Below are 27,552 nucleotides of genomic sequence, written 5' to 3'. Positions count from 1 at the left end.
CATGTGGTGGGAGCAGAAGGTGTCGCCCCCGACCCCGAGAAGGTCACTGCTATCCAAGACTGGACGAGGCCAACCACAGTGAGGGAAGTAAGGCAGTTTCTGGGTCTGGTAGGGTACTACCGTCACTTCATCAAGGGGTACACGAATATGGCTGCCCCCATGCAAGACCTCCTCGTGGGACAGACCAAAGGTGGTAGACCCCTCGGAGCCCCACTGGTGTGGGAAGAGCGGCATGAAGAATCCTTCCGCCAGCTGAAAGCGGCCTTGACCGGAGAGGAGATCCTGGCGTACCCGGATTACAGCCATCCATTCATCCTCTACACCGATGCCAGCAATGTGGGCTTGGGGGCAGTCCTATCTCAGATCCAAGACGGGAAGGAGAAAGTGATTGCTTACGCTAGCCGAAAGCTCCGACCGACTGAAAGGAACCCTGAGAACTACAGCTCTTTCAAGCTTGAGCTCCTGGCGCTGGTGTGGGCTAACACCGAGCGGTTCCACCATTACCTGGCAGCAGCGAAATTCACTGCTTTCACGGATAACAATCCGCTGACCCACCTGGACACAGCCAAGCTGGGCGCGTTGGAACAGCGGTGGGTAGCCAGGCTAGCCAACTATGATTTCACCATCAAATACAGGGCCGGCCGTGCCAACGTTAATGCTGATGCACTCTCTCGGATGCCCCACCTGTCGGAGGAAGGGTGCGAGGATGACGACCTCGAGGAGATAGATAGTTGCCTGCATTTCACCAGCCGCCAGCTGAGAAGGTGCATGTCCACCAACAACGGGTGAACCTGGACCCGCTGCCCAGTCAGGAGTGGCAGGAAGCTCAAGACCTGGCACCCGCTGTCCGCCTAGTCAAGATCTTGGTGGAGCAAGGCGCTGCTGGGATAGACCCTGCCGCCCCGGCTGAAGCCCAACGCCTGTGGCGAGAGCGGACCCGGCTGTACCTACACCAGGGGAAGTTGTACCGTGAGCTGATCAACCCGAAGACTCATGAGAAAATCCGCCAGTTGGTGATCCCCCAAGGTAACGTACCCACCGTTCTCCAAGCATACCATGATGGTGCTGGGCACTTCGGATGGAAGAAACTGGAGATGCTGTTGAGAGAGCGGTTTTATTGGAGTGGAATGCGGGAATCTGTAGAGGCCTGGTGCCGGGAGTGCGGCCCTTGCACGCTGAGAAGGAAGAACGAGGCCAGCCAGAAGGCGCCCCTACACCCAATTGTTACGCACCAACCGCTGGAGCTGGTCGCCCTGGACCATGTAAAGCTCACCCAGGCCGAAGTGGGTACACCTACGCTCTAACCATTGTAGACCACTATTCTAGGTTCATGGTGGTCGTCCCGGTCAAAGACCTAACTGGCCGTACCGCCGCAAGAGCGTTCCAGGCCTATTTCTGCCGACCATGGATACCCTGAGAAGGTGCTTACTGACCAAGGCCCAGCCTTTGAGGCAGAGGTGTTCCATGAATTTTGTCATTTGTACGGCTGCAAGAAGATTCGGACCACGCCTTACCATGCCCAAACCAATGGCATGTGTGAAAAGATGAACCGCCTGGTCCTGGGCCTCCTCAAGACGTTACTGCTAGAAGATCGGAACCTGTGGCCGGAGAAGCTACCTGACCTGGTCGATATGTACAACAACATCCCTTCCAGCTCAACGAAATGCACCCCAGCATACCTGATGAGGGCTTGCCCCGGCCGGCTACCGGTGAACCTGGACATGGGATTGGAAGCCCCAGAAGCACTCCCTTCGACAGCTGAATGGGAAACTCGGCGGAGGGTGCAATACCGACAGATTCAGGAATATGTTGAGAGGAACTTGAGTCGAAGTCGGGAACAACAGGAGGAGCCCTTTAACCAGAAGGCGTCTGCTGGCCCTTTCCAGCCTGGAGATGTAGTGCTGAAGCAGAAAAGGAGGACCCACAAGCTGGATGATCAATGGGAACGAACCCCATACGTCATACAGCCCACAGGACGGGAAGATGGGAAGGCCTACCAGATCAGTTGTGACCAAGGGGGCACTTTGGCCACGGTTTCCCGGGACCATCTAAAGAGGTGCCCACCAGCATTGAGGGCAGCGGCTGAAGATCCAGGTCCCCCACCAGCGGAGAAGACAAAAGAGGTAATTCACACCGTGATGGGTGACTTCCCAGCGGACTGGCCTACACAGAACGGCGCGGTGATTCTTCCAGTGATACTGTTCCCACAACCTGTGGATGAAGAAGTAATGGAGGCAGTCAACCATGAGCCAGTGCCAGTGCCCAGGGATGAACCTATACCCAGCTCCCCTATGCCTCCGCCTGCCCCACACAATAGCAGGGAGGAGGAACCGATTGTTCCCTCTGCCCCACTGCCTATCCTCACTGACACTGGACCCAGGAGATCCACTCGTCCCAACCTAGGTAGACCCCCACTTAGGCACAGGGAAACTACTATCTAGAGGGGGGGAGGAAACTGTGTGTGTGTTTAAAGTTTTGAAAGTTTGAAAATGTAAATGAATAATCTACTGATGAAAGTTACCTGATTTACCGCTTGATTTGAAACCGGTCGTTGCCGGCACCGTTGTCCCCGTGGGGACCGTCTACAGTTTTACATAGAAACTACTATGAACATGCCTGAGAACTTGCAAGGCAACCACAAACTTGTGGCCTGTAAATAATTATGTTGTTACAGCTTCCACCGTTGCCGCCTCCGGAGAGGCAAATTGGAGGAAGGGCCCGCAGTGGAGTAGGCTGGGGCCCAGCCACCACCGGAACCGGTGGTGATCCTCTGGAGGGGAAGGACAGATCCCGCTCGGGTAACTTGGTGCAGGACTGGGGTCAAGGGGTGCTGCCTGTTTGCTTAGGGGCAGCATCAGGGCCAGGTTGCTTGGGTGGGAGAGAGCGGAAGCCGTAACCGTTTACCGCAACGTTTAAGTAAGAGTACCTCCCGTTGTGGGAAGATGTTATTATGCTTGTATGTCTGTTACCGTTTTTTTATCTTTTTCAGTTGGTGAAAATAAAACCGGTGTTGGACGGGCAGCCCGCGGACGGTCTGCATTTTGCTAAGGGGGAATGTGGTTCCCTGGACAAGCCAGAGGCCACAGGTAACTACACCACCACACCCTACACCCCGGTTAGGCACATCAAAGCCAGACATAAAATCCTTGTTGCCTCCCTTCAGGGGCTGATGTCCACACCAGGGGGTGGAGCCAGGCGGTTGGTCTCCACCCATCGAGGAGTTCACAGTCCTGGAGGAGGGAAAACAGTTAGTGGAGTGTTGGAGTAGAAAGTGAGCAGACGTAAAGTGAAGTGGTAGCAGAGCAGACTGACAGAGTCCGGGTGTGTGGCCTGGACGGAGCAGCAAGGTTGGCAGACGGTGGTGACCGTCTGCAGGAGTGGCCTATCGGAGTTTGCCGTAAGGACCGTGGACGGGCGGTGGCCCGGCGGTACCGGACCGGTATACAAGGAGAAGCCAGCACCATTGGCAGCGGCTTTTCGGACCCCGGCAAGGCTAGGAGTCGCCGTGAATTTGCCGAATCCGTTAGTGAAGTAGACCTCCTGGGTTTCCAAACAATCAAGTCCCGACAGAAGGCAACAGTCCAACCCAGTGAGAGAGACACCGCCACCGCCAAGGCAACCGTTTCTCAGGGCCAGCGCCTGCGGGCAAAAGGGGTTCCTCCGGCCTATATCCAAGTCGGGGAGCGGGTTACCGGTGGGAACCCATTGGAACCGTACAGACAGCGTAGGTGCAGGGAAAAGACAGTCACCGTCAACCTACCGGGGAAAGCAACAGCAGCCGTCCGTGGGACCCGTCTTTCCAGCCGTGTGTTTTACCGAGAACTGTGTCATCGTCTCAGGCTGAGTGAGTACCACCGTGCCGTGCGGCACAGCGCTGCCCCCGCGACCCTGCACCTCACCAGCCCCCGCAACCCGCCTGTCATCCATCCCTACCTACCCCATCACCGGGCCCCGGGACAACCAACCCCCTACCCACGGAGGGAAGAACTACCATCAAAGCTGCTCCCTGCCACCGCTCCCGGGATCCCCGTCCAGAGCAGCGGTGGTGTCACCAAAATCACCACAACCGTGGGTGGCGTCACGGACAATATATAAAACCCCCACAATCAAATCCCCTTTTCACTCACGGGCGAGGAACGCCGCTTGAGTCCCCGGGATCCGGCCCACCGCTCGAGCCACCACCGAGCAGCAGCAGTAGCCGTGCCGGACCCGAGCAGTGGGAGAGCGCGTTGTCATCCTCCTCCGCCCGCGACAATAACATCCCCTGCAGCTCCACCAAGTGCACCCCCGCGTACCTGATGAGAGCCCGGCTGGGGCAGCTGCCAGTGGACCTAGAAATGGACATAGAAGTGCCCGAAACTCTTCCTCCCACTGGCAACTGGGATGTCAAGCGACAGACGCAGTACTGACGGATCCAAGAATATGTGGAAAGGAATCTGCGTCAAAGTCGAGAAAAGCAAGAGCAGCGCTTCAACAAGTGGGCTCAGGCTGCTCCTTTTGGACCTGGGGATGTGGTGCTGAAGCGCAAATGCAGAACACATAAGCTCGACGATCAGTGGGAGAGGACCCCCTACGTCATACAGCCAACTGGATGGGAGAACGAGAAGACCTACCTGATTAGTCACAACCAAGGGAAAACTACGGCCACTGTCTCCAGGGACCACCTGAAAAGATGCCCGGGTCCCCTGAGACTGGTAGGAGAGGTCCCCGTGCCCACGCCGAGCATGGAGGAGAAAAGAGGGGTGATCCATACAGTGATGGGTGACTTTCCAGCTGATTGGCCTACGCAGAACAGCGCAGTGATTGTTCCTGTAATAATGTTCCCACAACCCGTGGAGGAAATGGAGCCGGAGATGCCCGCCAGTGAGCCACCCGAGCAAGTGTGACGCCCTGGACCCCAGGGGTCACAGGTAATAACACCGACCACATACACACACACCCCCATCCCCTGTGAGGTCACACACACGTCACCCGAAAGGAGACCTGATGCCTCCCTCAGGGCCAGTAGAGCACACCAGGTGGGCGGAATCAGGCGGAAAGGCACGCCCACCGAGGAGACTACTGGCCTGAGGCAGGAAATACAGTTTAGTTTTGGTTTGGAGTGAAGTTCTAGACAGTGACAGTGACAGGAGGTGTAAAGAGGAGCAGATCTGTCAGGGACCCGGGTAGGAGCCTGGGCCCCTTGAAAACGTCAGGCAGGCAGACGGTGGTGGCCGCCTGCAGAAGTACCGGTACAGCAACCGACGGAACCGTACGGACCGGGCTTGGGTTGGAGCCCGCCGGTCCTGAACTGGGGAGTCAACCGTGTACCGGAGCACCAGAAACCGGGTACTCAGACCCCGTCCTAGCTTAGAAGCCACTGAGTATAGGCAAATTGACTGATTGCTGGCTGGACCTCACGGGTTCATCCACACCCAAAGTCCCGAAAGAAGGCAAAAGCCCACCGAGACCGGGTGAGCGCCACCGCCAAGGGCCAAACACCCGACGGGCCAGCGCCTGCGGGCAACCGAGGGCTCCTCCAGCAGCACAACGCCGGGGAGCGGGCTACCACTGCCCAGGCAGGGGAGCCGAAACACACAACCAGAGGTGCACGGGAAAGGGGCCACCATCAACCCCACAGGGGACATCAGCAGCCGGCCGCGGGAACTGACCATATCCGAACTTTGGTTTTCCAGTGACTTTGAGTGTGAATTAATCGTGAGTACACTACACTACACCACGGCACCCTGCACCCTGACGACAACATCAGCCCTTTCAGTCCCCCACCGGGCCCCGGGACACACCGCCCCTACCCACGGAGGGGCTAACATCTCGGCTGCGGCCGCAACACCGATCTCGGATGAGCCCGCCATTACTTCAGCCGCAGTGGTGGTGCATCCCGTCACCACGACTTGTGGGTGGCGTCACCACCCGTGAGACAACAGCGCGGCCCTCCCCGGCTGCGCGCCTCGTCCCACCTCACCACCACCCCACTGCCTCCCCTTAACAGAGCGACATGGCCCCCGGTCCGGAGGCGCTCGTGCCACCGACAACCCGAACCCGGACCTCAAGCGGCTCGGCCCGAGCAGCGGAGAAGCAGCCGGGCCCCTCTCAGGGCGGTACACAAGTGCCCAGGGATGCACCTACACCATGCCCCCGCAGGTCTCTACCCGCCATACCTGACACTCGGGAAGAGGGACCGGTCGTCACCTCTCCCCCATTGCCTCCACCTGAGAGTGTTGGACCCAGGAAGTCCATGCGCCCTAACCTAGGTCAGCCTCCGCTTAGGTACAGGGAAATTGCCATCTAGGGGTGCAACATGTTGATTATGTACATAGGTGTGTGAATGAATGCCAATCACTCGAGACTCTCACCTGATTCCGAAGACTGTTGAGTGAGGTAGCGGTTCCCGGCTACCATACTGCCCGTTCCCGTTGGGACTTTTTTTGATCCCCGTTACTGCCTGTTTAAATGAACATGGCTGAGAACTTGCAGGCCACCCAAAAACTTTTGGGCTTGTAAATAATCCCAGACCACCCTTTCAGGTCCTACAGTCCCCGGGGAGGCTGGTTGGAGGATGGGCCTGCGGGATGTTGTAGGCAGAGGTCCCGTCACCATTGAAACTGGTGACAACCCTCTGGGTCAGGGGTCCCCTGGATGTGGGGCCTCTGAGAGACTGCCGGGTATCGAACTTTGTACCCGGCCCAATGGGCAATAACCGGACCTGAACCCGATTCCTGGACTGGGGAAAAGGGGTTCTGACCTGTTTTTAGAGGCAACATCAAGGTTTAGGTTTGCTTGGGTGGGCAAATGAAAGGACCCGGTTCCGTCCTGTTCCCGTTTAATAAAAATGTTTTTACCAGTTTGCAACGTTAAAGCATAGTGCCTCCCGTCTTGGGATGAACTAGAAGTTATCATAATTGTAAATATGTTAGTATGCTTGTTAACTGTTCTTATCTTTTCCAGTTACAAAAATAAACGGTGGTGGTTGGAAAGCCCACGCACGGTCTGTAGTTAACCAAGGGGGAGTGTGACACCCTGGACTAGCCAGGTAGTCACAGATAGACCCCCGCATTACACCTGTCCCCCAATAAGGTAACACCAGCCAACCATAAAAACCTAGTCACCTCTCTGTGCTTGATGGACTCACCAGGGGGCGGAGCCAGGCAGTTGGCTATGCCCACCGAGGAGTTCAGAGGGCCTGAGGCAGGAAAAAAGTTAGTTAGTGAGTAGTTAGTCTGTGAGGAGTGAAGGAGAGTGGAAGCAGGCCTGTGCCCAGGTCTGCAGCAGTCTGACAGGTGCCAGGGTCGGAGCCCTGGTGCCCTGGCTAGGAGGGAAACAGTGGCCTTAGCCTGTAGGAGCCGGGAAGACGGCTCGATGGAACCATGGTGGACCGGGACAGGGTAGTGGCCCGCTGGTACTGACCCGGTGAAACGACTCGGAAACCGGAGCACACAGGGGGGTGCTCAGACCCTGAAACGAGGTCCAGAATCCACTGGACTAAGTTAATTAACTGATTGCGGTCTGGACTATAGGTCCTTTCCCACCCAAGTCCCGACTGAAGACAACAGCCCACCGAGGGGGATAGAAAGCCACCGCACGGGCAGAGAGATCCCATGGGCCAGCGTCTGAGGGCAAAAGGGCTCTCCCGACATACACAAAGCCGGGGAGCGGACTACCGTCGCTGAAGCGCAGGCAGTCTACAGATACACAACATGGTGCAGGAGAAAGGCCAGGACCACTGAACTGGGTGGGGGACCAGACACAGCCGGCTGCGGGCACCGACCACCATCAACTTGGTTTACTAGAGACTTGTGTGTTTCAATAACTTTGAGTACAACAGTGCCATCCGGCCGCACATCGCCCTGCACCGCCCAGCTACTCCCCAACGGGTCTCGGGGCCATCATCCCAACCCACGGAGGGGTTAACATCTTGCTGCACTACCATCTCCCCCGGGTGCCCAATAATCGCAGCGGTGGTGCTCAATTTCACCACGACCCGTAGGTGGCGTCAAGAACTCAAGCGCGGCTCCGGCCGTGCACCTACCTAACCCCCCACCAGGCGCTCGAGCCACCCACCAACGAGCCCGGATCCGAGTGGCTCGGCTGCAGCCGAGCGTGGGGCGGTACATTAGCTGTCCATAATTTAATTTGTGCCGGCTGTGCGGTAAGGGACGTAGAAGTAGTGATGTCACATGCACGGGTCAACATAGTCTAGCAGGTGAAACTGTGGCTCCTGCATGAGCACAAAAAAAACCGCATACAACATAAGTCGCTCTATGGTCCGTTGGTCAAATCTGAAGTGCAGGCAGATGTTATTTGGCCCTTGAGGCTATTCTGTATGGTGAACTATGTGGGGCTCATTATTCTGTATGGAGGGCTTTGTGGGGCCCATTATTCTGTTTGGAGGACTATGTCGGGCCCATTATTCTGTATTAAGACTATGTGGTGCCCATTATTCTATTTGAAAGGCTATGTAGGGCCCATTATTCTGTTTGGAGGGCTAGGTGGGGCCCTTTGTTCTGTATGTAGAGTTATGTGGAGCCCATTATTCTGTATGGAGGACAATGTGGGCCCATTATTCTGTATGTAGGAGTGTGTGACACTGTTACGGTCGCCGAGGGGCGGCAAGTGTCCCAGAGTAGACCCACTGGGCCATACACTAGACTGCCCTAGAGGAGTTAACCAGTAGTGAAGCCCTATACAGGGATTGTCTGGCTCAGCCCCAGGGGGCTTGAATGCATGACTACCAGGAACCAGTGGAGGTCAGCTCTTACGGATTGCTAAAGTCTCTTAACGTCCGATGCTGGTGTGTTCAGATGTGGCAGCATGGAGATGGTAACTCGAACTTGGCAGCACAGAGATGGTGGCTCAGACATGGCAGTATGGATTTGGTGGCTCAGATGTGGCAGCACGGAGATGGTGGTTCAAATGTGACAGCACCGAGGTGGTGGTTCAGACATGGCAGCATTGAAGTGGTAGCTCAGACGTGGCAGCATTGAAGTGGTAGCTCAGACGTGGCAGCACCGAGGTGGTGGTAGGGAGCAAGCTCTAGGACTAGACACAGGTTATGAACGTGAAACTAGTACTAGGACACTATAAGTGTGGCGCCCTGAAGCTTCAGGTGCCACAGGGTACTGCACCCCCATTAGGGTGTAGTACTTATCCTGGGTCCAGGGAAAGTCGGTACCAATTTCAACACTCACATACATACAGTAACACCGGGTTGCCCTCCCTAATGGGGACCGGGCCAGGGTTGGATCACAGTAGGGGGTCACTACTGCGGTGGGTTTACAGGACTCCACCACACCAGAGGCTCCCCGGATCCATGGGGAGTCAGGGTCAGGGAATAGCAACCACCAGGGGGAGTCAGGAGCAGACAGTGGGAAGAGCAGGTTGACCTGGTGAGAGCAGTGAACCAGCCGATGACAGCGGCTGGGGGCAACAGCTTGGAACACACAATACAACTACCACACAAAGAGGAGAACAGCGTCAGACACAGAGCAGAGCGGACGTGCTTCGAGCAGCTCTGTGGGCCAAGGCGTTCAACATGGTCGCTGGGGAGAAGCAGGCGGCTGCTTCCACAGGACCGGCGCTGTCAGGATATAGAATCCTTGGGCAGATTGACTTCATGTTATCTTGCAGAGTTGGTAGATCGCGGGGAACGGCTAGAACAGTCGCTGGACCCGTCCCAATGAGTCTGAATCAAAATAGCATATAGGATCCGGGATTGAAGACCGGCCCCATAACGGAACCGCGCTATTAGTGTCGTGCCCTGGCCTAGCCAGGTCGTCACAGATAACACACAAACACCCTACCCCCCATCAGACAGGGACAACAGCCAAACAAAAACCCTTGTTGCCTCCCTCAAGTGACTGATGTCCACACCAGGTGGGGCGGGGCTAAGCAGTTGGCTCCACCCACCGAGGAGTTCACAGTCCTGGAGGCGGGAAAAGTGACAGTTCAGTGTTGGAGTTTGAAGTGAGTGGAGCTGAGACTCTGGTGTCTGGGTAGTGGCCCAGGCACGACAGCAAGGTTGGCAGACGGTGGTGGCCGTCTGCAGGAGTGGTGGAGCGACGCGGAACCGTAGGACCGGGGACAGGTGACGGCCCGCCGGTACCGACCGGGGAGCGAAGTGAAGCCAGCACACACAGGCAGGGCCATCGGACCCCGACCAGGCTTGGAGCCGCCGACAATAGTCAGATCCGAATGTGACTGGAACCCCAGGGGTTTCATAACAGCAAAAGTCCCGATTGAAGGCAACCGCCCACACCGTGAGGCTATACAGCTACCGCCTAAGGCTAGAGACCCAAAAGCCAGCGTCTGCGGGCAAACGGGCTCCTCCGGTATCCATACACCGGGGAGCGGACTACCATTGGGAATCCATAGTAGTCAGAGGAAAACATCAAGGTGCAGGGAAAGACAGCCGCCATCACCTGTCCGGGGAGAGACGCAGCAGCCGGCTGCGGGACCCATCCAACCAGCCGTTTGGTTTACTGAGGACTCTGTACCTTTCTTGCTGAGTGAGTACACCAGTGCCATCCGGCACCGCGCCGCGCTGTCCCTGCGACCCTGCACCTCACCAACCCTGCCTCCCCGTCACCTCATCGGGCCCCGGGACCATCGACTCCTACCCACGGAGGGGGGAAACAACATCCCAGCTGCTCCTTTCCATCGCTCCCAGGATCCCCGTCACCAGCAGCGGTGGTGCCCATCTTCACCACAACCCGTGGGTGGTGTCACGGACTAAATCCCCAAACCAAAACACCCCTTTCACTCACGGGCGAGGAGCGCCACTCGAGTCCCTGGATCCGGTCCACCGCTCGAGCCACCGAGCAGCCGCAGCAGCGCCGGATCCGAGCGCTAGCGAGAGCGCAGCAGCGACAGCGTCCTCCCCGCCCGCGACAACTTGGCGTCACGAACAGGATTGAACCCCTCTACTTACCAGTAGAAGTGCGCCTTGTGATCTCCGCCGGCGGCGTCCGGCCGAAAATTTTGAAGCGCCGCGATGTTTGGCGCAAAAATCTCCCGCTCGAGCGTCTTCCCCGAGCAGGGAAGGCGCGAAGCCCCGCCCCCAACAAACGGAAGTGCTGAAGAGTACCAAGGGGGGCGCGGGAGTGTGTCTGCCTGATGTAGCCGAGGCTGTAGAAAGCAGAGACGCCAGGACTCTGCAAGATATCTCGTTCCTGGAGGCCGAGCAAGTAGGATGTCCGTTCCGTCCAGCAGGCCCACGCCCGAAACAGCGGCATGGGTGGAGGCTCGGGTAGCCCAGTTAAGCCGCAGGCTGCAGACCCGGCTCCAGCTCCTGGTGCAAGAATGGGAGGCTGGAATGGTGGAGATGGTGATGACCGTGCAGGCCCGTGAGGCGAAAACAGAATCGGAGGAGCGGGTGAGTGACCCACGCCCATATGTCCCAGAGGGACCGGTCGCTGCGGCCGAGGGGCCTGGTCTGCCGTCGCTCAGCCAGCTGCGTTCCCCACTGCCCGTATTGGTCGGCGCCACTTCATCGGCCGGCCAGCTGCTCCTGGACCCGGCAACAGATGACATCACCCCCGCCTGCGAAGATCCACCTGCAGGTGCTGCCCGCGAACGACAACTTGCCCGGCCAGTCCCGACCCCGCTCCCCTGGGAGGCACCCGCTTCTGAAAAAGAGCCATCACATCTGAAGGCGGCTGCACCCGAACAGGCTCCGGCAGTCCACCCGGCTAGTACAGAGGTGGAGGGTAGGCCGCCCCAAGCCCGGAAGGTGACGCTGACCGCTCCCAAACTCCAGGCCTCGGCTGAGGCTGCGGAGGGTTGCCGCTGCAAGGCAGCAAAGCAGGCCACGACACAGCGGTGCCCCCCCTAATCAGAAGGTGCCAGTCGTAGCTCGCATCGGGGGGTACCGACTGGGCCCAACCCCCGCGCTGGAGGAGCTGCCATGTTGGGAGCGGCGGCCAGACCTGATGGGACGACAGGCAGAGGCCTGGGAGAAGGCTGCAATCCTGGCCCGTACTGTAGAAGCAAAGGACGCTCTCCGGAGGGCCTCCCCTGAATCTCGGGGCCCGGTCTTCGAGGGTCAAGTCCAGCAGTTCTACCCCCGGCGAGGATGGGGGTTTATCCACGAGCCCTACCTGGGAGTCGAAGCGTTCTTCTCCCGTCGTGACGTGCACAGCCAGCTGCCTCTGGGCCATCCGGAGTGTGACCTTTGTGCTGAGTGAGTACACCAGTGCCACCCGGCACCGCGCCGCGCTGTCCCTGCGACCCTGCACCTCACCAACCCTGCCTCCCCGTCACTTCATCGGGTCCCGGGACCATCGACCCCTACCCACGGAGGGGGAAAACAACATCCCAGCTGCTCCTTACCATCGCTCCCGGGATCCCCGTCACCAGCAGCGGTGGTGCCCATCTTCACCACAACCCGTGGGTGGTGTCACGGACTAAATCTCCAAACTTTGACTTTCCTAACTGTTACCCCCATCCTCCACCTCCAACTACCACCATCATCCTCCATTCCTGCCTCCTGTCCACCGCCAGCCTTCCCTTCCTGTACGCCTCGGGGCAACGGGATCGGGTCAAGCCACCCAGTGACGGTGCAAAGGATCTGCAGCCCCGGCCCGGCCAGGAGTAGGCTAAAACACCTGCCCTGTGGGGCGCTACATAAGCAGAACTAAACACAGTGGCGAAGGGGACTTGAGAACTTGCAATGCACTAAATAGTAGGCAACATTGCTCAGGCGCCTCCCCTAAGTCGTGTCAGACTTAAATATCTTTAGGTTAACGGGTGACCTCAGGAATCAGTTCTGGGTAATGAAATGTGGGCACTTTAAGAAAGGGGCGTGGCCACACACGCATCCTATGGGCACTCACAGGAGGTCTGTGTGTGGCCTGGAAGCAGGACGAGGCTGCGGCAGACCCTAGGGCAGGAGAGGAACACGTGGAGCCGCCGGGCAGGTGAGAAGAGCGGTGACCCCACTCAGACCTGGGAGCGAGGGCATGTGGAGGTGCCACTTTTGGACCCGGACCAGGCGCTACAGTACTCCCCCTTATGCCCCCACCTTTTCAGGAATCTCCTAAGGAGAAGAGGGGCATCAATATTCTCCTCTGGTTCTCAAGACCTCTCCTCAGGACCGAATTCCTTCCAGGCTACCAGATAGTAGGTTTTACCTCTGACCTCCTTCACCACAAGGATGGCCTTTACCTCATAGACATCTTCTTCACTGGCCAGAGGCAGAGTAGTACCAGGATCCTTGTGAAAACGGCTCAGGACGACAGGATTGTGTAGGGATATAAGGAACGAGTTGGGGATGTGCAGAGAAGGCAAGAGCTTCAACTTGTACTACACCTCGTTGATCTGCTGGAGCATCTCAAATGGACCAATAAAGTGAGGATCCAACTTATATGAAGGTATCTTAAGGCGTACGTATCTAGAGGAGAGCCACACCTTTTCTCCGGCCTGGAGGGAAGGAGTATCTAGGCATCTCTTGTCTGTGTGTCTCTTCACGGATATGGAAGACTGTTCCAGTGCGGATTTGGTCTCTGCCCAGATGTCGGAAAATAGTTTCACGAGCGTTTCTGCTGCCAGATTGCCGGAGGAACATGCCACAGGACATGGAACCTTGGGATGCTGCCCATAAATCACAAGGAACAGAGACTTAGCGGAGGACTCACTTACATGATTATTGTGGGAGAACTCCGCCCACGGAAAAAGCTTGACCCAGTCGCTGTGATGCTCGTCAATGAAATGACTGAGGTAGTTTGTCAAAACTTGACGGACGCGTTTCACTTGGCCATTGGACTGTGGTTGACAGGCAGATGTGAAATCCAAAGCAACATCCTGCATCTTGCAGACAGCTCTCCAGAACTGCACCTTCAACTGGACCCCTCTGTCGGACTCGATGTCGTGAAGAAGGCCGTGTAGCCGAAAAATATGCTGTATGAACTGCTCAGCGAGTTGAAGAGTTGTGCTATGGTCTGTTAGTAAGGAATGATACAATTCCTGTATTACTGAGTATATCTCCCAGATATGGATCAGCTGTCCCATCTTGTGGACATGTCTGATATGACCATTCATATTATTACACTGTGTGCAGAATTATTAGGTAAATGAGTATTTTGAGCACATGATAATTTTTATACATGTTGTCCTACTCCAAGCTGTGTAGGCTTGAGAGCCTGAACAAGAAACATAAGATAAAACGTTAAGACTGGGCCAAGAAATATCCCAAGATTGATTTTTCAAAGGTTTCATGGACTGATGAAATGAGAGTAACTCTTGCTGGGCCAGATGGATGTGACTCGCCCACCCCAGGGCTATGGGACACCCGGTGCCGGGCCGGACTAGTCCGGTGGTAGTCAGTGGTGGCTGGGCCCGGCTCCGTGGCCCTGGTGGGTGTCAGTAGACTATGTGGCTTGATGAATAAAGTTTGTGTTCGTGACGCCACCTGTGGTATGCGGCTAATATGCCGCCGCTGCTGTATGAGGCCTCCGGGGGATGTTATAGCAGCAATGGTGGTACTGCTCCCCACAGGTGGAGCAATGCCCAGGGCACTGTTGGTGCTCGTGAGAGTCTATGATGTAGTGGAAGTTAAGCAGCTGAAATAACAGAGACCACTCCAAGGGTGCAGTTCAAGTTCTTTACTCACAATTCTTGTCGGGGCCCAGGGGCCCTTGGACTGCTGGGACCACTGTCAGGGACCTCCGCCGTTTCTGGGTGATTCTGAGAGTAAAAGCCGGTACCCTTCTCTTTAGTGTCTCTATCTTCTGCTGTCTTCCTTAGCCTTGCCTTTGATAGGATAAACCTGGCTTGGCCTCCACTACAGCCTCCAGGCTGGGGGGGGTCACCTGTCGGCTGATTACCCCTTTTCTGAAAGGTCTGCTATGGGTTCTGGCCCGGGGAGTTTACAACATTCCCTGGGCCTCGGTTTTTACTGTTTGGAGATGATCTTTGCACTCCTCCAGTCTCTAGGGACCGTCCCCTGTTGCAGCTTGATCCCTCCACCGATGTTCTTGTGGAGCAGGCCACCGCAGCTCTACAACTACCCGTGGCACCTCTAGGACTACCCGTGGCCCTGGGACCCTTTCTGTTCTCTGCTTGGTGTCACCTGGACCCTCTGAGTCCCAGGATCTTCACCAGGAAGCGTCTCTTTCTTTCCTTTCAGCTCCTGACTGACTTGGAGCTTTCTTTCCGTTACTTCTTCTCCTCCTTACCTGCCTCCAGCAGGCCTCCTCCTCCTTCCCCACTTTCTCTCGTTCTCCTTCTCCAACTACATGCTGGCTCCTCACTCTCTCACTCCCTGAGGTAGACCGACTAAACTTGACCTTCCTCTCTGTGTCTGCTCTCAGATGGCTCCTCCCACCTCCCCAATTGCCCTGTTCTACCCTATAGGAGCAGGGATGGGTCTTACGACCCCTCCCAGCATGCAGCATGGGAGGGTTGTCTGCCACTTTCCCTGGTCCCAGTGTGTTCCTAGCAATGGGTGTAGTGTGGATTTACCAGGGGACCGGAGTTCACTCTCTTCCTCTCCCAGAATGGGGCATCACACCGCTGGATGGGGTGCAATGACCTGTGGCGACGGAAGCCTCAGGGGCGCCACACTCCCCCACAGCAAATCCCAGCACGTCCTCGGGCTGAAAAACAACAAAAAATGTGGAAGAACTGCAAAACATTTTTGTTATGAACAACAGTAAAACAGTAAACATCTCTTCCCTTTATGGGAGGCACAATGATTCGAACGTTACGAACTTCTTATAAAGAAACTACTACGTGTGCACTTCCAGTCCATTGCACGGTTCGGGCACATCCCCCATAATTCTGGTAGGGGGCACAACGGGTGCAACTATATACATTTCTTGGCTACAACAAGTTCAGTAGCCTGGCAGTTCGTTCAGCTTCATTTTAAACGCAAGGCACATAAACAACATACCAGCCACTAAGTCCAGTGGCCTGGTAAGACATGACACAAAAAACATTCACCGGGGACCACATTCCAGTTCTGTGGCCCGGTACATATAAACATGGGGGGTGACATCTTCAAAAAGTACAAGGGGCAGTAAGGCAGGAAGGGTGTCATCTTCAAAAAGAACATTAGGGCAGCACAAAAGGGACATCTTCACAAAGAATGAGGGGCAGACAGGGGCTATGTACAGTTCAGCATCTCTTCTTCTTTACTCACGAGGGTAGATGCGGGGGTCCCACTCCGGCATTGCTCCTGGCAGCAGGTATGCCGAAGAGATTATCGTCTGGGTCCCCTGGGCGCTGGTCCCTGACCTTCTGCGCTGCTCTGCAGCCTGGATGGGAGTGGGGCTGCTTGCAGGCACAATACGGCGTTGCTGCAGAGGGCTGCTCGTCTGCAGGGGGCTGTTGCTGTGGTCCTTTGGGTCTTGTTTTGGTCTTGCACCCTGCATCACACAAGCCATGGAGATCCGCGTCTGTGTCTCCTGCGTGGCTGTTGCAGGCCCGCTGCTCAGTTCTGCGGCCTGGACCTGCTTCGCGGTGGTGCTGCGGCTGCTGCCTGCAGGGGAGATGCTGCACGCTGACATAGTGCGGCGCCACTCCGGTTCTTCGGAGGCCATCTCCTCCTCCTCCTGCAGGATATGGACGTGTAGGGCATACCAGCCCCGGCCTCCCATCAGCCGTGTGTATTCTACAGCGTCACCCGGCTTGGCATCTCGCCCGGGGTGGCCTTTAGGCAGGTGTTCTTCAATATCCCGTCGGGCTACAAAGACGTCTTTACCCAGTCCGGGCTCTCTGATGAAGCCCCAGCCTCCCTTCTGCCGAAAATCGACTACTGTGCCCTGTCTCATTGGGCCCTGTGACCCCTTAAGGGCCTGTCGAATTTGCTCCTTGGAGGCCAGGTTGGCTGCCTCCTGGGCTTTCCGTTTCTCCTCCCGGGCCTCCCGCTCCTGCTGGTACTCCTTCACCAGTCTTCAGCAGGTCAGCTCGTTTGCCTGTGGGGTTTCCTTGGGGCGCAGGGGCTGTTGCAGTCTCCCACTCTCAATGGGCGCCGCGTCCCAGTTTACTCCCGGGGATGTTGTTCCCAGGAGACTCACAGGGGGACTCGGTAGGGGGCCCACTAGCTGTTCGGGGTCCACCCCTCCCCAGGCTCCGTCTGCGGGGGTTTCAGGCAGGCCTCCGGTGCCCCACCGGGCATCAGCGGGGCTGGCGGGGAAGACTTGCGGGACAGTGGAGGGACTGGGCGGTGGCGCTTGGTGGGTCAGTGGGTCCGGACGGGTCGGGGCTTCACATTGCTCACCCGGTCGCTGCTCCGCGGCCTCCATCCTGTGGACCACACTCTCCGGCACCATCGGTGTTTCACTCTGCCGGTCCACCTCTGCTTGCATGTTGCGCAGTCTCCGAGCCAGGATTTGCATTTCCTCCCGGAGCAGGTCCAGTTCGGGATCCATCTTCCCGGTCCCTGGTACGTACTTCTGCAGCCTCTCTGCCATGCTGCCGACCTGGGGAACGCTTGCTGGATCACTGCTCGGGTGCTCGACCACGCCACTCGGCTTCTCCCTTTCCCTTCTCGGAGGCGGGGCCGGAGGCTGCACTAGCATCTGGCGCCAGACTGGCGCCCAGCCCATCACGGCCGGCATCACTCCGCTGGCGATAAGGTACATTTTCTTTATCTGCTGGTCTGGCATTTAGACTCGTTCTGCCAGCCGGCCAGCTTATCTAGTCGCCATTTCTTCTTCCTCCGCCTTCTATGGCGGGCACCGCTTCGCGCTCTTTTTCTTGGACAAGGGGGCGGGGCTTCTCTTCGCGCCCTTTCTTCTTTCACGCCCCCCTTCTTCCCGTGCTCAGTGGCTTCAATGGCGGCAGTTTCTCACAGTAAACACAGGCTATTTCACGATTCTTCAGGCGCATAGTACCCGGTGTGACCGGGCACGAAATCCTGTTCGTGACGCCAAAGTTGACTCGCCCACCCCAGGGCTATGGGACACCCGGTGCGGGCCGGACTAGTCCGGTGGTAGTCAGTAGTGGCTGGGCCCGGCTCCGTGGCCCTGGTGGGTGTCAGAAGACTATGTGGCTTGATGAATAAAGTTTGTGTTCGTGACGCCACCTGTGGTATGCGGCTAATACGCCGCCACTGCTGTATGAGGCCTTCGGGGGATGTTATAGCAGCAATGGTGGTACTGCTCCCCACAGGTGGAGCAATGCCCGGGGGCACTGTTGGTGCTCGTGAGAGTCTATGATGTAGTGGAAGCTAAGCAGCTGAAATAACAGAGACCACTCCAAGGGTGCAGTTCAAGTTCTTTACTCACAATTCTTGTCGGGGCCCAGGGGCCCTTGGACTGCTGGGACCACTGTCAGGGACCTCCGCCGTTTCTGGGTGATTCTGAGAGTAAAAGCCGGTACCCTTCTCTTTAGTGTCTCTATCTTCTTCTGTCTTCCTTAGCCTTGCCTTTGATAGGATAAACCTGGCTTGGCCTCCACTACAGCCTCCAGGCTGGGGGGGTCACCTGTCGGCTGATTACCTCTTTTCTGAAAGGTCTGCTATGGGTTCTGGCTCGGGGAGTTTACAACATTCCCTGGGCCTCGGTCTAAAAGATTAAAAAAAATAATGACATGGCCCCCTTGTTCACCTGATCTGAACCCCATAGAGAACCTGTGGTCCCTCATAAAATGTAAGATCTACAGGGAGGGAAAACAGTACACCTTGTAGAACAGTGTCTGGGAGGCTGTGGTGGCTGCTGCATGCAATGTTGATCGTAAACAGATCAAGCAACTGACAGAATCTATGGATGGTAGGCTGTTGAGTGTCATCATAAAGAAAGGTGGCTATATTGGCCACTAATTTTTTGGGTTTTGTTTTTGCATGTCTTAAATGTTTATTTCTATTTTGGTTTACCTGGTGAAAATAAACAAGTGAGGTGGAAATATATTAGGTTTTTATTAAGTTGCCTAAAAATTCTGCACAGTAATAGTTACCTGCACAAACAGATATCCTTCTAAGATAGCCAAATCTAAAAAAATCCACTCTCACTTCCAAAAATATTAAGCTTTGATATTTACGAGTCTTTTGGGTTGATTGAGAACATAGTTGTTGATCAATAATAAAAAAAATCTTCTAAAATACGGTACTACTTGTCTAATAATTCTGCACACAGTGTATTATTATTTCTATACTAACTTATGTATGGATTTTTGTATGTGGTTATAATAACCTTGAGTGTGTGTATATATATATATATATATATATATATATATATATATATATATATAATATTTATGTGTGTATAATTTACTTCACCTATATGCAGATACCTCATTACTGCGGTTTTTATATAGCAAAAAAAAAGGTTTAACCTTTGTTGTTCCTTATAAATTGCACTTACATATTTTTTTGCAAACATGGCATATATGTCATTATGTTTTTGAAATTACAATCACTGTGTATACTTACCTTGGTAAACTAATTCTGATATTTTCCCTCATGTTTGTTTTTTTGGTGCATCCTCTCGTTATTTTAATATTTGTATTTTAATATATTAGCAATAAATTAATTATTTTAGATCCTTGTGTTCAGCTCTATATTTCAAGGGCTCTATCTTGATTCCCTTGTTTATAATATTTAAAAACTGGGCATAGCAGAGTAAAGGACACTGTTGAGGAACGTTTTTGTTTGGCTAAAAATTGTTGCCCCATAATTATAATTTAATCCTATCTACAGGTCTTTGGTCTTTTTTTGTGTATGGAAATCAAGCACTGTGATCAGCAATCTCTGTCATTCAGATGGACAGTGGAGAGAGAACACATGCTTGATTATCATTTATTTAAATGGAGGACACTGGACCCAAACAGCAGTGATTAGACACTTACTGCCTATCATGTTAATGGGTGGTAAGTTATCATATTGAAACATCCCTTTTACAATTAAGTCAATCATTTTCTTTTGTCTTCTAGTTAACAAATAGCATATTTGTCTTCTAATGCAGGAAATATGAATTGATATTAAGGAGAGATAAGAGTGTATTCACTGATGATTTTAAAGTACTATCCGATGATACATATATACCCATGGATATCTCGTTTGTATATTCAGGCAAACTCAAAGGTAAGTGGTAGCTCCCCTATCCACAATAAATAAATAAATATATACCTATATGTATATATATAATATATATATATACATATATTATGTACACACACACACACACACACAGTATATATACATACATATACACCCAATATATATGTATACAGTGTATATATATATATATATATATATATATATATATATATAAAAATGCAAATAAGAAAGCCGCGGAGACACCATCACGTGTTTCTCAACGCTGGCAGGAAACTAGCCAGGTCTTTCACCGGGAAGGAACAACCACGGGAAGGGCAGTCTCCAGTCAAGGAGACCACCTATACCAAACATGGTATCCATCCACAGAGCCCAACTCGCGAAAATTGTGTCACTGTCCAAATATTTCTGGACCTAACTGTATATATATACAGTTAGGTCCAGAAATATTTGGACAGTGACACAATTTTCTGTATATATATATACAGTTAGGTCCAGAAATATTTGGACAGTGACACAATTTTCTGTATATATATACAGTTAGGTCCAGAAATCTTTGGACAGTGACACAATTTTCGCGAGTTGGGCTCTGCATGCCACCACATTGGATTTGAAATGAAACCTCTACAACAGAATTCAAGTGCAGATTGTAACGTTTAATTTGAAGGTTTGAACAAAAATATCTGATAGAAATTGTAGGAATTGTACACATTTATTTACAAACACTCCACATTTTAGGAGGTCAAAAGTAATTGGACAAATAAACCAAACCCAAACAAAATATTTTTATTTTCAATATTTTGTTGCGAATCCTTTGGAGGCAATCACTGTCTTAAGTCTGGAACCCATGGACATCACCAAACGCTGGGTTTCCTCCTTCTTAATGCTTTGCCAGGCCTTTACAGCCGCAGCCTTCAGGTCTTGCTTGTTTGTGGGTCTTTCCGTCTTAAGTCTGGATTTGAGCAAGTGAAATGCATGCTCAATTGGGTTAAGATCTGGTGATTGACTTGGCCATTGCAGAATGTTCCACTTTTTTGCACTCATGAACTCCTGGGTAGCTTTGGCTGTATGCTTTGGGTCATTGTCCATCTGTACTATGAAGCGTCGTCCGATCAACTTTGCGGCATTTGGCTGAATCTGGGCTGAAAGTATATCCCGGTACACTTCAGAATTCATCCGGCTACTCTTGTCTGCTGTTATGTCATCAATAAACACAAGTGACCCAGTGCCATTGAAAGCCATGCATGCCCATGCCATCACGTTGCCTCCACCATGTTTTACAGAGGATGTGGTGTGCCTTGGATCATGTGCCGTTCCCTTTCTTCTCCAAACTTTTTTCTTCCCATCATTCTGGTACAGGTTGATCTTTGTCTCATCTGTCCATAGAATACTTTTCCAGAACTGAGCTGGCTTCATGAGGTGTTTTTCAGCAAATTTAACTCTGGCCTGTCTATTTTTGGAATTGATGAATGGTTTGCATCTAGATGTGAACCCTTTGTATTTACTTTCATGGAGTCTTCTCTTTACTGTTGACTTAGAGACAGATACACCTACTTCACTGAGAGTGTTCTGGACTTCAGTTGATGTTGTGAACGGGTTCTTCTTCACCAAAGAAAGTATGCGGCGATCATCCACCACTGTTGTCATCCGTGGACGCCCAGGCCTTTTTGAGTTCCCAAGCTCACCAGTCAATTCCTTTTTTCTCAGAATGTACCCGACTGTTGATTTTGCTACTCCAAGCATGTCTGCTATCTCTCTGATGTGTTTTTTCTTTTTTTTCAGCCTCAGGATGTTCTGCTTCACCTCAATTGAGAGTTCCTTAGACCTCATGTTGTCTGGTCACAGCAACAACTTCCAAATGCAAAACCACACACCTGTAATCAACCCCAGACCTTTTAACTACTTCATTGATTACAGGTTAACGAGGGAGACGCCTTCAGAGTTAATTGCAGCCCTTAGAGTCCCTTGTCCAATTACTTTTGGTCCCTTGAAAAAGAGGAGGCTATGCATTACAGAGCTATGATTCCTAAACCCTTTCTCCGATTTGGATGTGAAAACTCTCATATTGCAGCTGGGAGTGTGCACTTTCAGCCCATATTATATATATAATTGTATTTCTGAACATGTTTTTGTAAAGAGCAAAAATAACAAAACTTGTGTCACTGTCCAAATATTTCTGGACCTGACTGTATATATAAATAAATAAAAAAAAAAGATAGATATATATTATAAAGATATATATATATATATATATATATATATATATATATATATAAAGATATATATATTCTGCACTGAGTGCAGAATACACACACTTATAAACTTTGGCATGCTATCTATGATGTTATTAATGCTTGTCTGAGGAATGTTCTGCCACTCTGAATGCACTTTCGCATGGAAATGATCAAGATCCACTGTTGGTAGCTCCCTTTGTAATTGCCGACCAATGATGTGTAAGACATTGCGGTGTAGCCCTAACCTTATTATCTCCAAACTGATGTTAGTTTAGAGACTTGATGCTTCCAAGATCTCTGGACTATATTCTTTTAATGTTGTAAAATGACATAAGTCCTTGCAACAAATTCAGTTTTGCATGTCAAACATCGCCATAAGGCTACATTCATTGGCACATTCGTGTAACACGTTCATGTGTTGTCCAATTTTTCTAGGACAGCACACTGACAATAGGTTAAGGTTACACAACCCTTTTTACAGTCCAAGTTTTGTCAGTGAAAAAACAGAGACCATTTGGACCAATGGTTGTTCAGATAACTATTTTTTTTCATGGACTGTATGACTACGTGAAAAAAAACATCATGCACTAGTCTTCTTGGAATGAGATTCACCTATTCAAGTTTATGGGAGCGCAAAAAACATTGGATCCCATATGGGTCAACCATGTAGCATCCGTTTTAGTTCTTAAAATAGGAAACTATATCATGTACATTTTAATAACTACTGATCAATAAAAACAGATGAAATACAGATGACAATGGACAGGGCCAGATTAAGGTTGGTGGGGGCCCCTGGGCAGAAAATCTGGTGGGGGCCCCATAACGTTAACATTTTTAGCCATAACAGTAGAGCACGAACCGTAGCATTTAGATATAAATCCAATGAACATTTATCTTATCCTGTTCTGCCACATTCAGATTTACAGTACTACAATACAGACACAGTCCAGGATAAATCACAGCTGTCCACTTACACACAGAAAGTAGAGTTAAGGCTGCTTTACACATTTCGATCTCGTATGCGATCGCACACGCCCCCATCGTATGTGCAGAACAGGCAATTTGTTGCCCGTGTCGCATAAACGATTAACCCCCGTCACACGTACTTACCTTCCAAATGACCTCGCTGTGGGCGGCGAACATCCACTTCCTGAAGTGAAAGGGACGTCACACAGCGGCCGGCCAATAGAAGCAGAGGGGCGGAGATGAGCGGGACGTAAACATCCCGCCCACCTCCTTCCTTCCGCATTGCCGGCAGTACGCAGGTAAGCTGCAGTTCATTGTTCCCGGGGTATCACACGGAGCGATGTGTGCTGCCTCAAGAACGATGAACAAAGAGACGTTCTATTTTTAGAAAATGAACGACGTGTCAGCGATCAACGTTTTAACGCACAATCAGGGTCGCACGTAGCTGTCACACACTACAATATCACTAACGATGCCGGATGTGCGTCACTTACGACGTGACCCCGCCGAGACATCGTTAGATATATTGTAGCGTGTAAAGCCCGCTTTTGTCACATATTTTTTATTGATCCCAATGTTAAGGCAGCCAGGGCCAGCTCCAGGGTTTTGTGGCCTCCGGGTGAGTCTCAGTGGGCCCCATCCACACACAGACACGCACACACACATACAGGCATGCGTATATATACATATTTGAAGACAAATTCAGAAAAATACATATAAACAGACAAATATATGCACAGTTATATACACTGACATACATGCAGACACAGACGCATTAGGGCTCGTGCGCACGTTGCGTAATTACATGCATTTACGCTGCGTATAGCACTGCAGTGTAAATGCATGCGTCCTGCGTCCCCTATACAATCTATGTAGATTGTGCATGATACGTGCACCCATTGCTTTTATGAACGCAGCGATTTGGGTGCTAAAATGTTGACCCAAATCCGTGCATTCATAAAATGAGCATGTCAATTATTCCGTGCGCTATGGATGCAGCTCCCGCTCTGTCTATGGTGGGGGCAGCAGCCAGAGCGCATGAAATCGGCTTTTTTTGTACAGAAAAACTGCATCCATTATGCAGTGTTTCTGCAGCGATTTGACGCGCACATGTGCTGTCACATCGCTGCAGAATATTCAGCAGTTACGTGCGCATGAGCCCTTACAGGTATTAATATGGGAAAGTCGCCAGCAGCCTCACTCACCTCTCCTGCTTGTTTCCGTCCAGCTCCTTCAGGACATGTGGCTGTTTCACGATGGCTGTCACTAACACACATGACTGCACACTGACAGCACTGCTGTATATACATCACAGGAGGGGCTGGGGGCTACGATATATATATTACAGGAGGGGCAGGGGGCATAGACGTTACTGGAGTGGCAAACAGCTCTGGTGGTGTACTCATCACTGCGATGGGTGACAGCGCTCTGGGGAACCCATATAGTTCTGGGGGGGGGCGCACAGACTGCTCTAATTCATATATACACACAGTACTGCTTCTTACACACACATCTCTGACACACACACACACACACACACACACTACAATGCACCCCCCATCACCCCCTACAGACACACACACACAATACAATGCACCCCCCATCACCCCCTACAGACACACACACACAATACAATGCACCCCCCATTACCCCTCCCCACACACACACACACAATACAATGCACCCCCCATTACCCCTCCCCACACACAATACAATGCACCCCCCATTACCCCTCCCCACACACAATACAATGCACCCTCCATTACCCCTCCCCACACACAATACAATGCACCCCCCATTACCCCTCCCCACACACACACACAATACAATGCACCCCCCCATTACCCCTCCCCCTACATACACACACACACACACACAATACAATGCACCCCCATTACCCCTCCCCCCACACACATTACCCCTCCCCCCACACACAATACAATGCACCCCCCCATTACCCCTCTCCTCACACACAATACAATGCACCCCCCATTACCCCTCTCCCCACACACAATACAATGCACCCCCCATTACCCCTACGCACACACAATACAATGCACCCCCCATTACCCCTACACACACACGCACACACAATACAATGTACCCCCCATTAACCCTACACACACAATACAATGCACCCCCCATTACCCCTCTCCTCACACACAATACAATGCACCCCCCATTACCCCTCTCCTCACACACAATACAATGCACCCCCCATTACCCCTCTCCCCACACACAATACAATGCACCCCCCATTACACACCTCTCCCCACACACAATACAATGCACCCCCCATTACCCCTCTCCCCACACACAATACAATGCACCCCCCATTACCCCTCTCCCCACACAATACAATGCACCCCCCATTACCCCTCTCCCCACACACAATACAATGCACCCCCCATTACCCCTCTCCCCACACAATACAATGCACCCCCCATTACCCCTCTCCCCACACACAATACAATGCACCCCCCATTACCCCTCTCCTCACACACAATACAATGCACCCCCCATTACCCCTCTCCCCACACACAATACAATGCATCCCCCATTACCCCTCTCCCCACACACAATACAATGCACCCCCCATTACCCCTCTCCCCACACACAATACAATGCACCCCCCATTACCCCTCTCCCCACACACAATACAATGCACCCCCCATTACCCCTCTCCCCACACACACACACACACACACAATACAATGCACCCCTCATTACCTCTCCCCACACACAAACACTGGACCCCTCATGACCTCTCCCCCCACACACAATACACCCTCCATTACCCCTCCCCCCCACACACAATACAATGCACCCTCCATTACCCCTCCCCCCACACACAATACAACCCTCATCACCCCTAATGGACATGAAAAATCATCAGTTTCTTCTGGATGGAAAACAACTACTTTTTATTAGTTCACCCGTAGAGTTTCATTGACGTAAAAATCTGATGTGTTTCTAGTAGGCGAGACTAGGAACATATCTTATTCTCATATGTTTTTGGATCAGACTCAGACATTAAAGTCTATGGGGATCCATGTAAAACAGATTAAACACATAAGACATATTTAGTAATGTATCTGATAAAAAAGGATGAAACTTGACCAGAACTCTGAATTACTATGTCAATGGATAAAAAAAGTTCACACTCTGAAAAAATAATGGCGCTACTAGCCATACTTAGCCATTTTTCTCAGATGGTGACACTACAGGGTGCGTTACATGCTGCGACATCGCTAGCCATAGCTAGCGATGTCGTGCGCGATAGCACCCGCCCCCGTCGCTTGTGCGACATTTGGTGATCGCTGCTGTTGCGAACATTATCTCTACGGCAGTGTCACACGCACATACCTTTACAGCGACGTTGCTGTGACCGCCGAACAATCCCTCCTTCAAGGGGGAGGTGCGTTCGGCGTCATAGTGACATCACTGCGGCGTCACTAAGCGGCCGGCCAATAGCAGAGGAGGGGAGGAGATGAGCGGTCGGAACATGCCGCCCACCTCCTTCCTTCCTCATTGCCGGTGGACGTAGGTAAGGAGATGTGTTCGTCGTTCCTGCGGTGTCACACATAGCGATGTGTACTGCTGCAGGAATGACGAACAACATCGTACCTGCAGCAGCAACGATGTTTTGAAACGACGTGTCAACGAGCAACGATTTTTCACGTTTTTGCACTCATTGATCGTCGCTCCTTAGTGTCACACGCTGCAATGTTGCTAACGGCGCCGGATGTGCGTCACTAACGACGTGACCCCGACGATATATCGATAGCGATGTCGCAGCGTGTAAAGCACTTTTAACACAGATGTGTAAATGTAGCCGAAATTTGCATTCTCACAATTTCCAGTCTGTTTGGGTTGTGATATTGCCTTTTATTATACCAACTGTAATATAAATTATGTTGTGTTTTGAAAAAATGTTTAGCTACACGAAAACGTGATTTTATTTTTTTTTTTTTAAAAAAGGATTTTCTCTAAATGGGGCAAAGGTTGCAAATTAATAAAAATAACAAACCTAGCATTCGTTCAATGCTACAGGATTTCTGAGGCTGTGTGAGGGGTCCGACTTATACTCCAGTGGTGTCTCACAGGAGTGGGGGCAGCAGCAGTGTTGGAGCGAGGTCACAGGAGGCAGGGGCGGTGCTGGAGTAGGGCAATGCTGCAGACGCAGCGGTGAGGGCTGTGCTGGATGTGGTGGGAGCTGTGCTGGCTGCGGTGGGGGCTGTGCTGGCCACGGGTGCCATGCTGGCTGTGTGGAGCAGGGCGGTGCGGTGGATGTCACAGATGCTCTGTTGGAGTTGTAGGCTTCAAAGAAATGGCACCCACATTTAGCGCGTGCGCAGATTGAGC

At 52.4% G+C, this 27,552-nt stretch overlaps 1 protein-coding gene across 2 annotated transcripts in view; it reads left to right on the top strand.

The window, feature by feature from the left end:
* LOC142293815 (disintegrin and metalloproteinase domain-containing protein 10-like) overlaps window positions 1-27,552 on the top strand; it is a 405,039-nt gene that overhangs the window by 101,419 nt on the left and 276,068 nt on the right. For both annotated transcript variants that reach the window (XM_075337844.1, XM_075337843.1), the window contains exon 3: window positions 19,896-20,014. In XM_075337844.1, the coding sequence (XP_075193959.1) occupies window positions 19,896-20,014 (119 nt within the window). The remainder of the gene's footprint in view (window positions 1-19,895; window positions 20,015-27,552) is intronic.

This window comes from Anomaloglossus baeobatrachus, chromosome 1, assembly GCF_048569485.1.
Source record: "Anomaloglossus baeobatrachus isolate aAnoBae1 chromosome 1, aAnoBae1.hap1, whole genome shotgun sequence".
Lineage (NCBI taxonomy): Eukaryota > Metazoa > Chordata > Amphibia > Anura > Aromobatidae > Anomaloglossus > Anomaloglossus baeobatrachus.
This window is presented reverse-complemented; position numbering and strand designations above follow the sequence as displayed.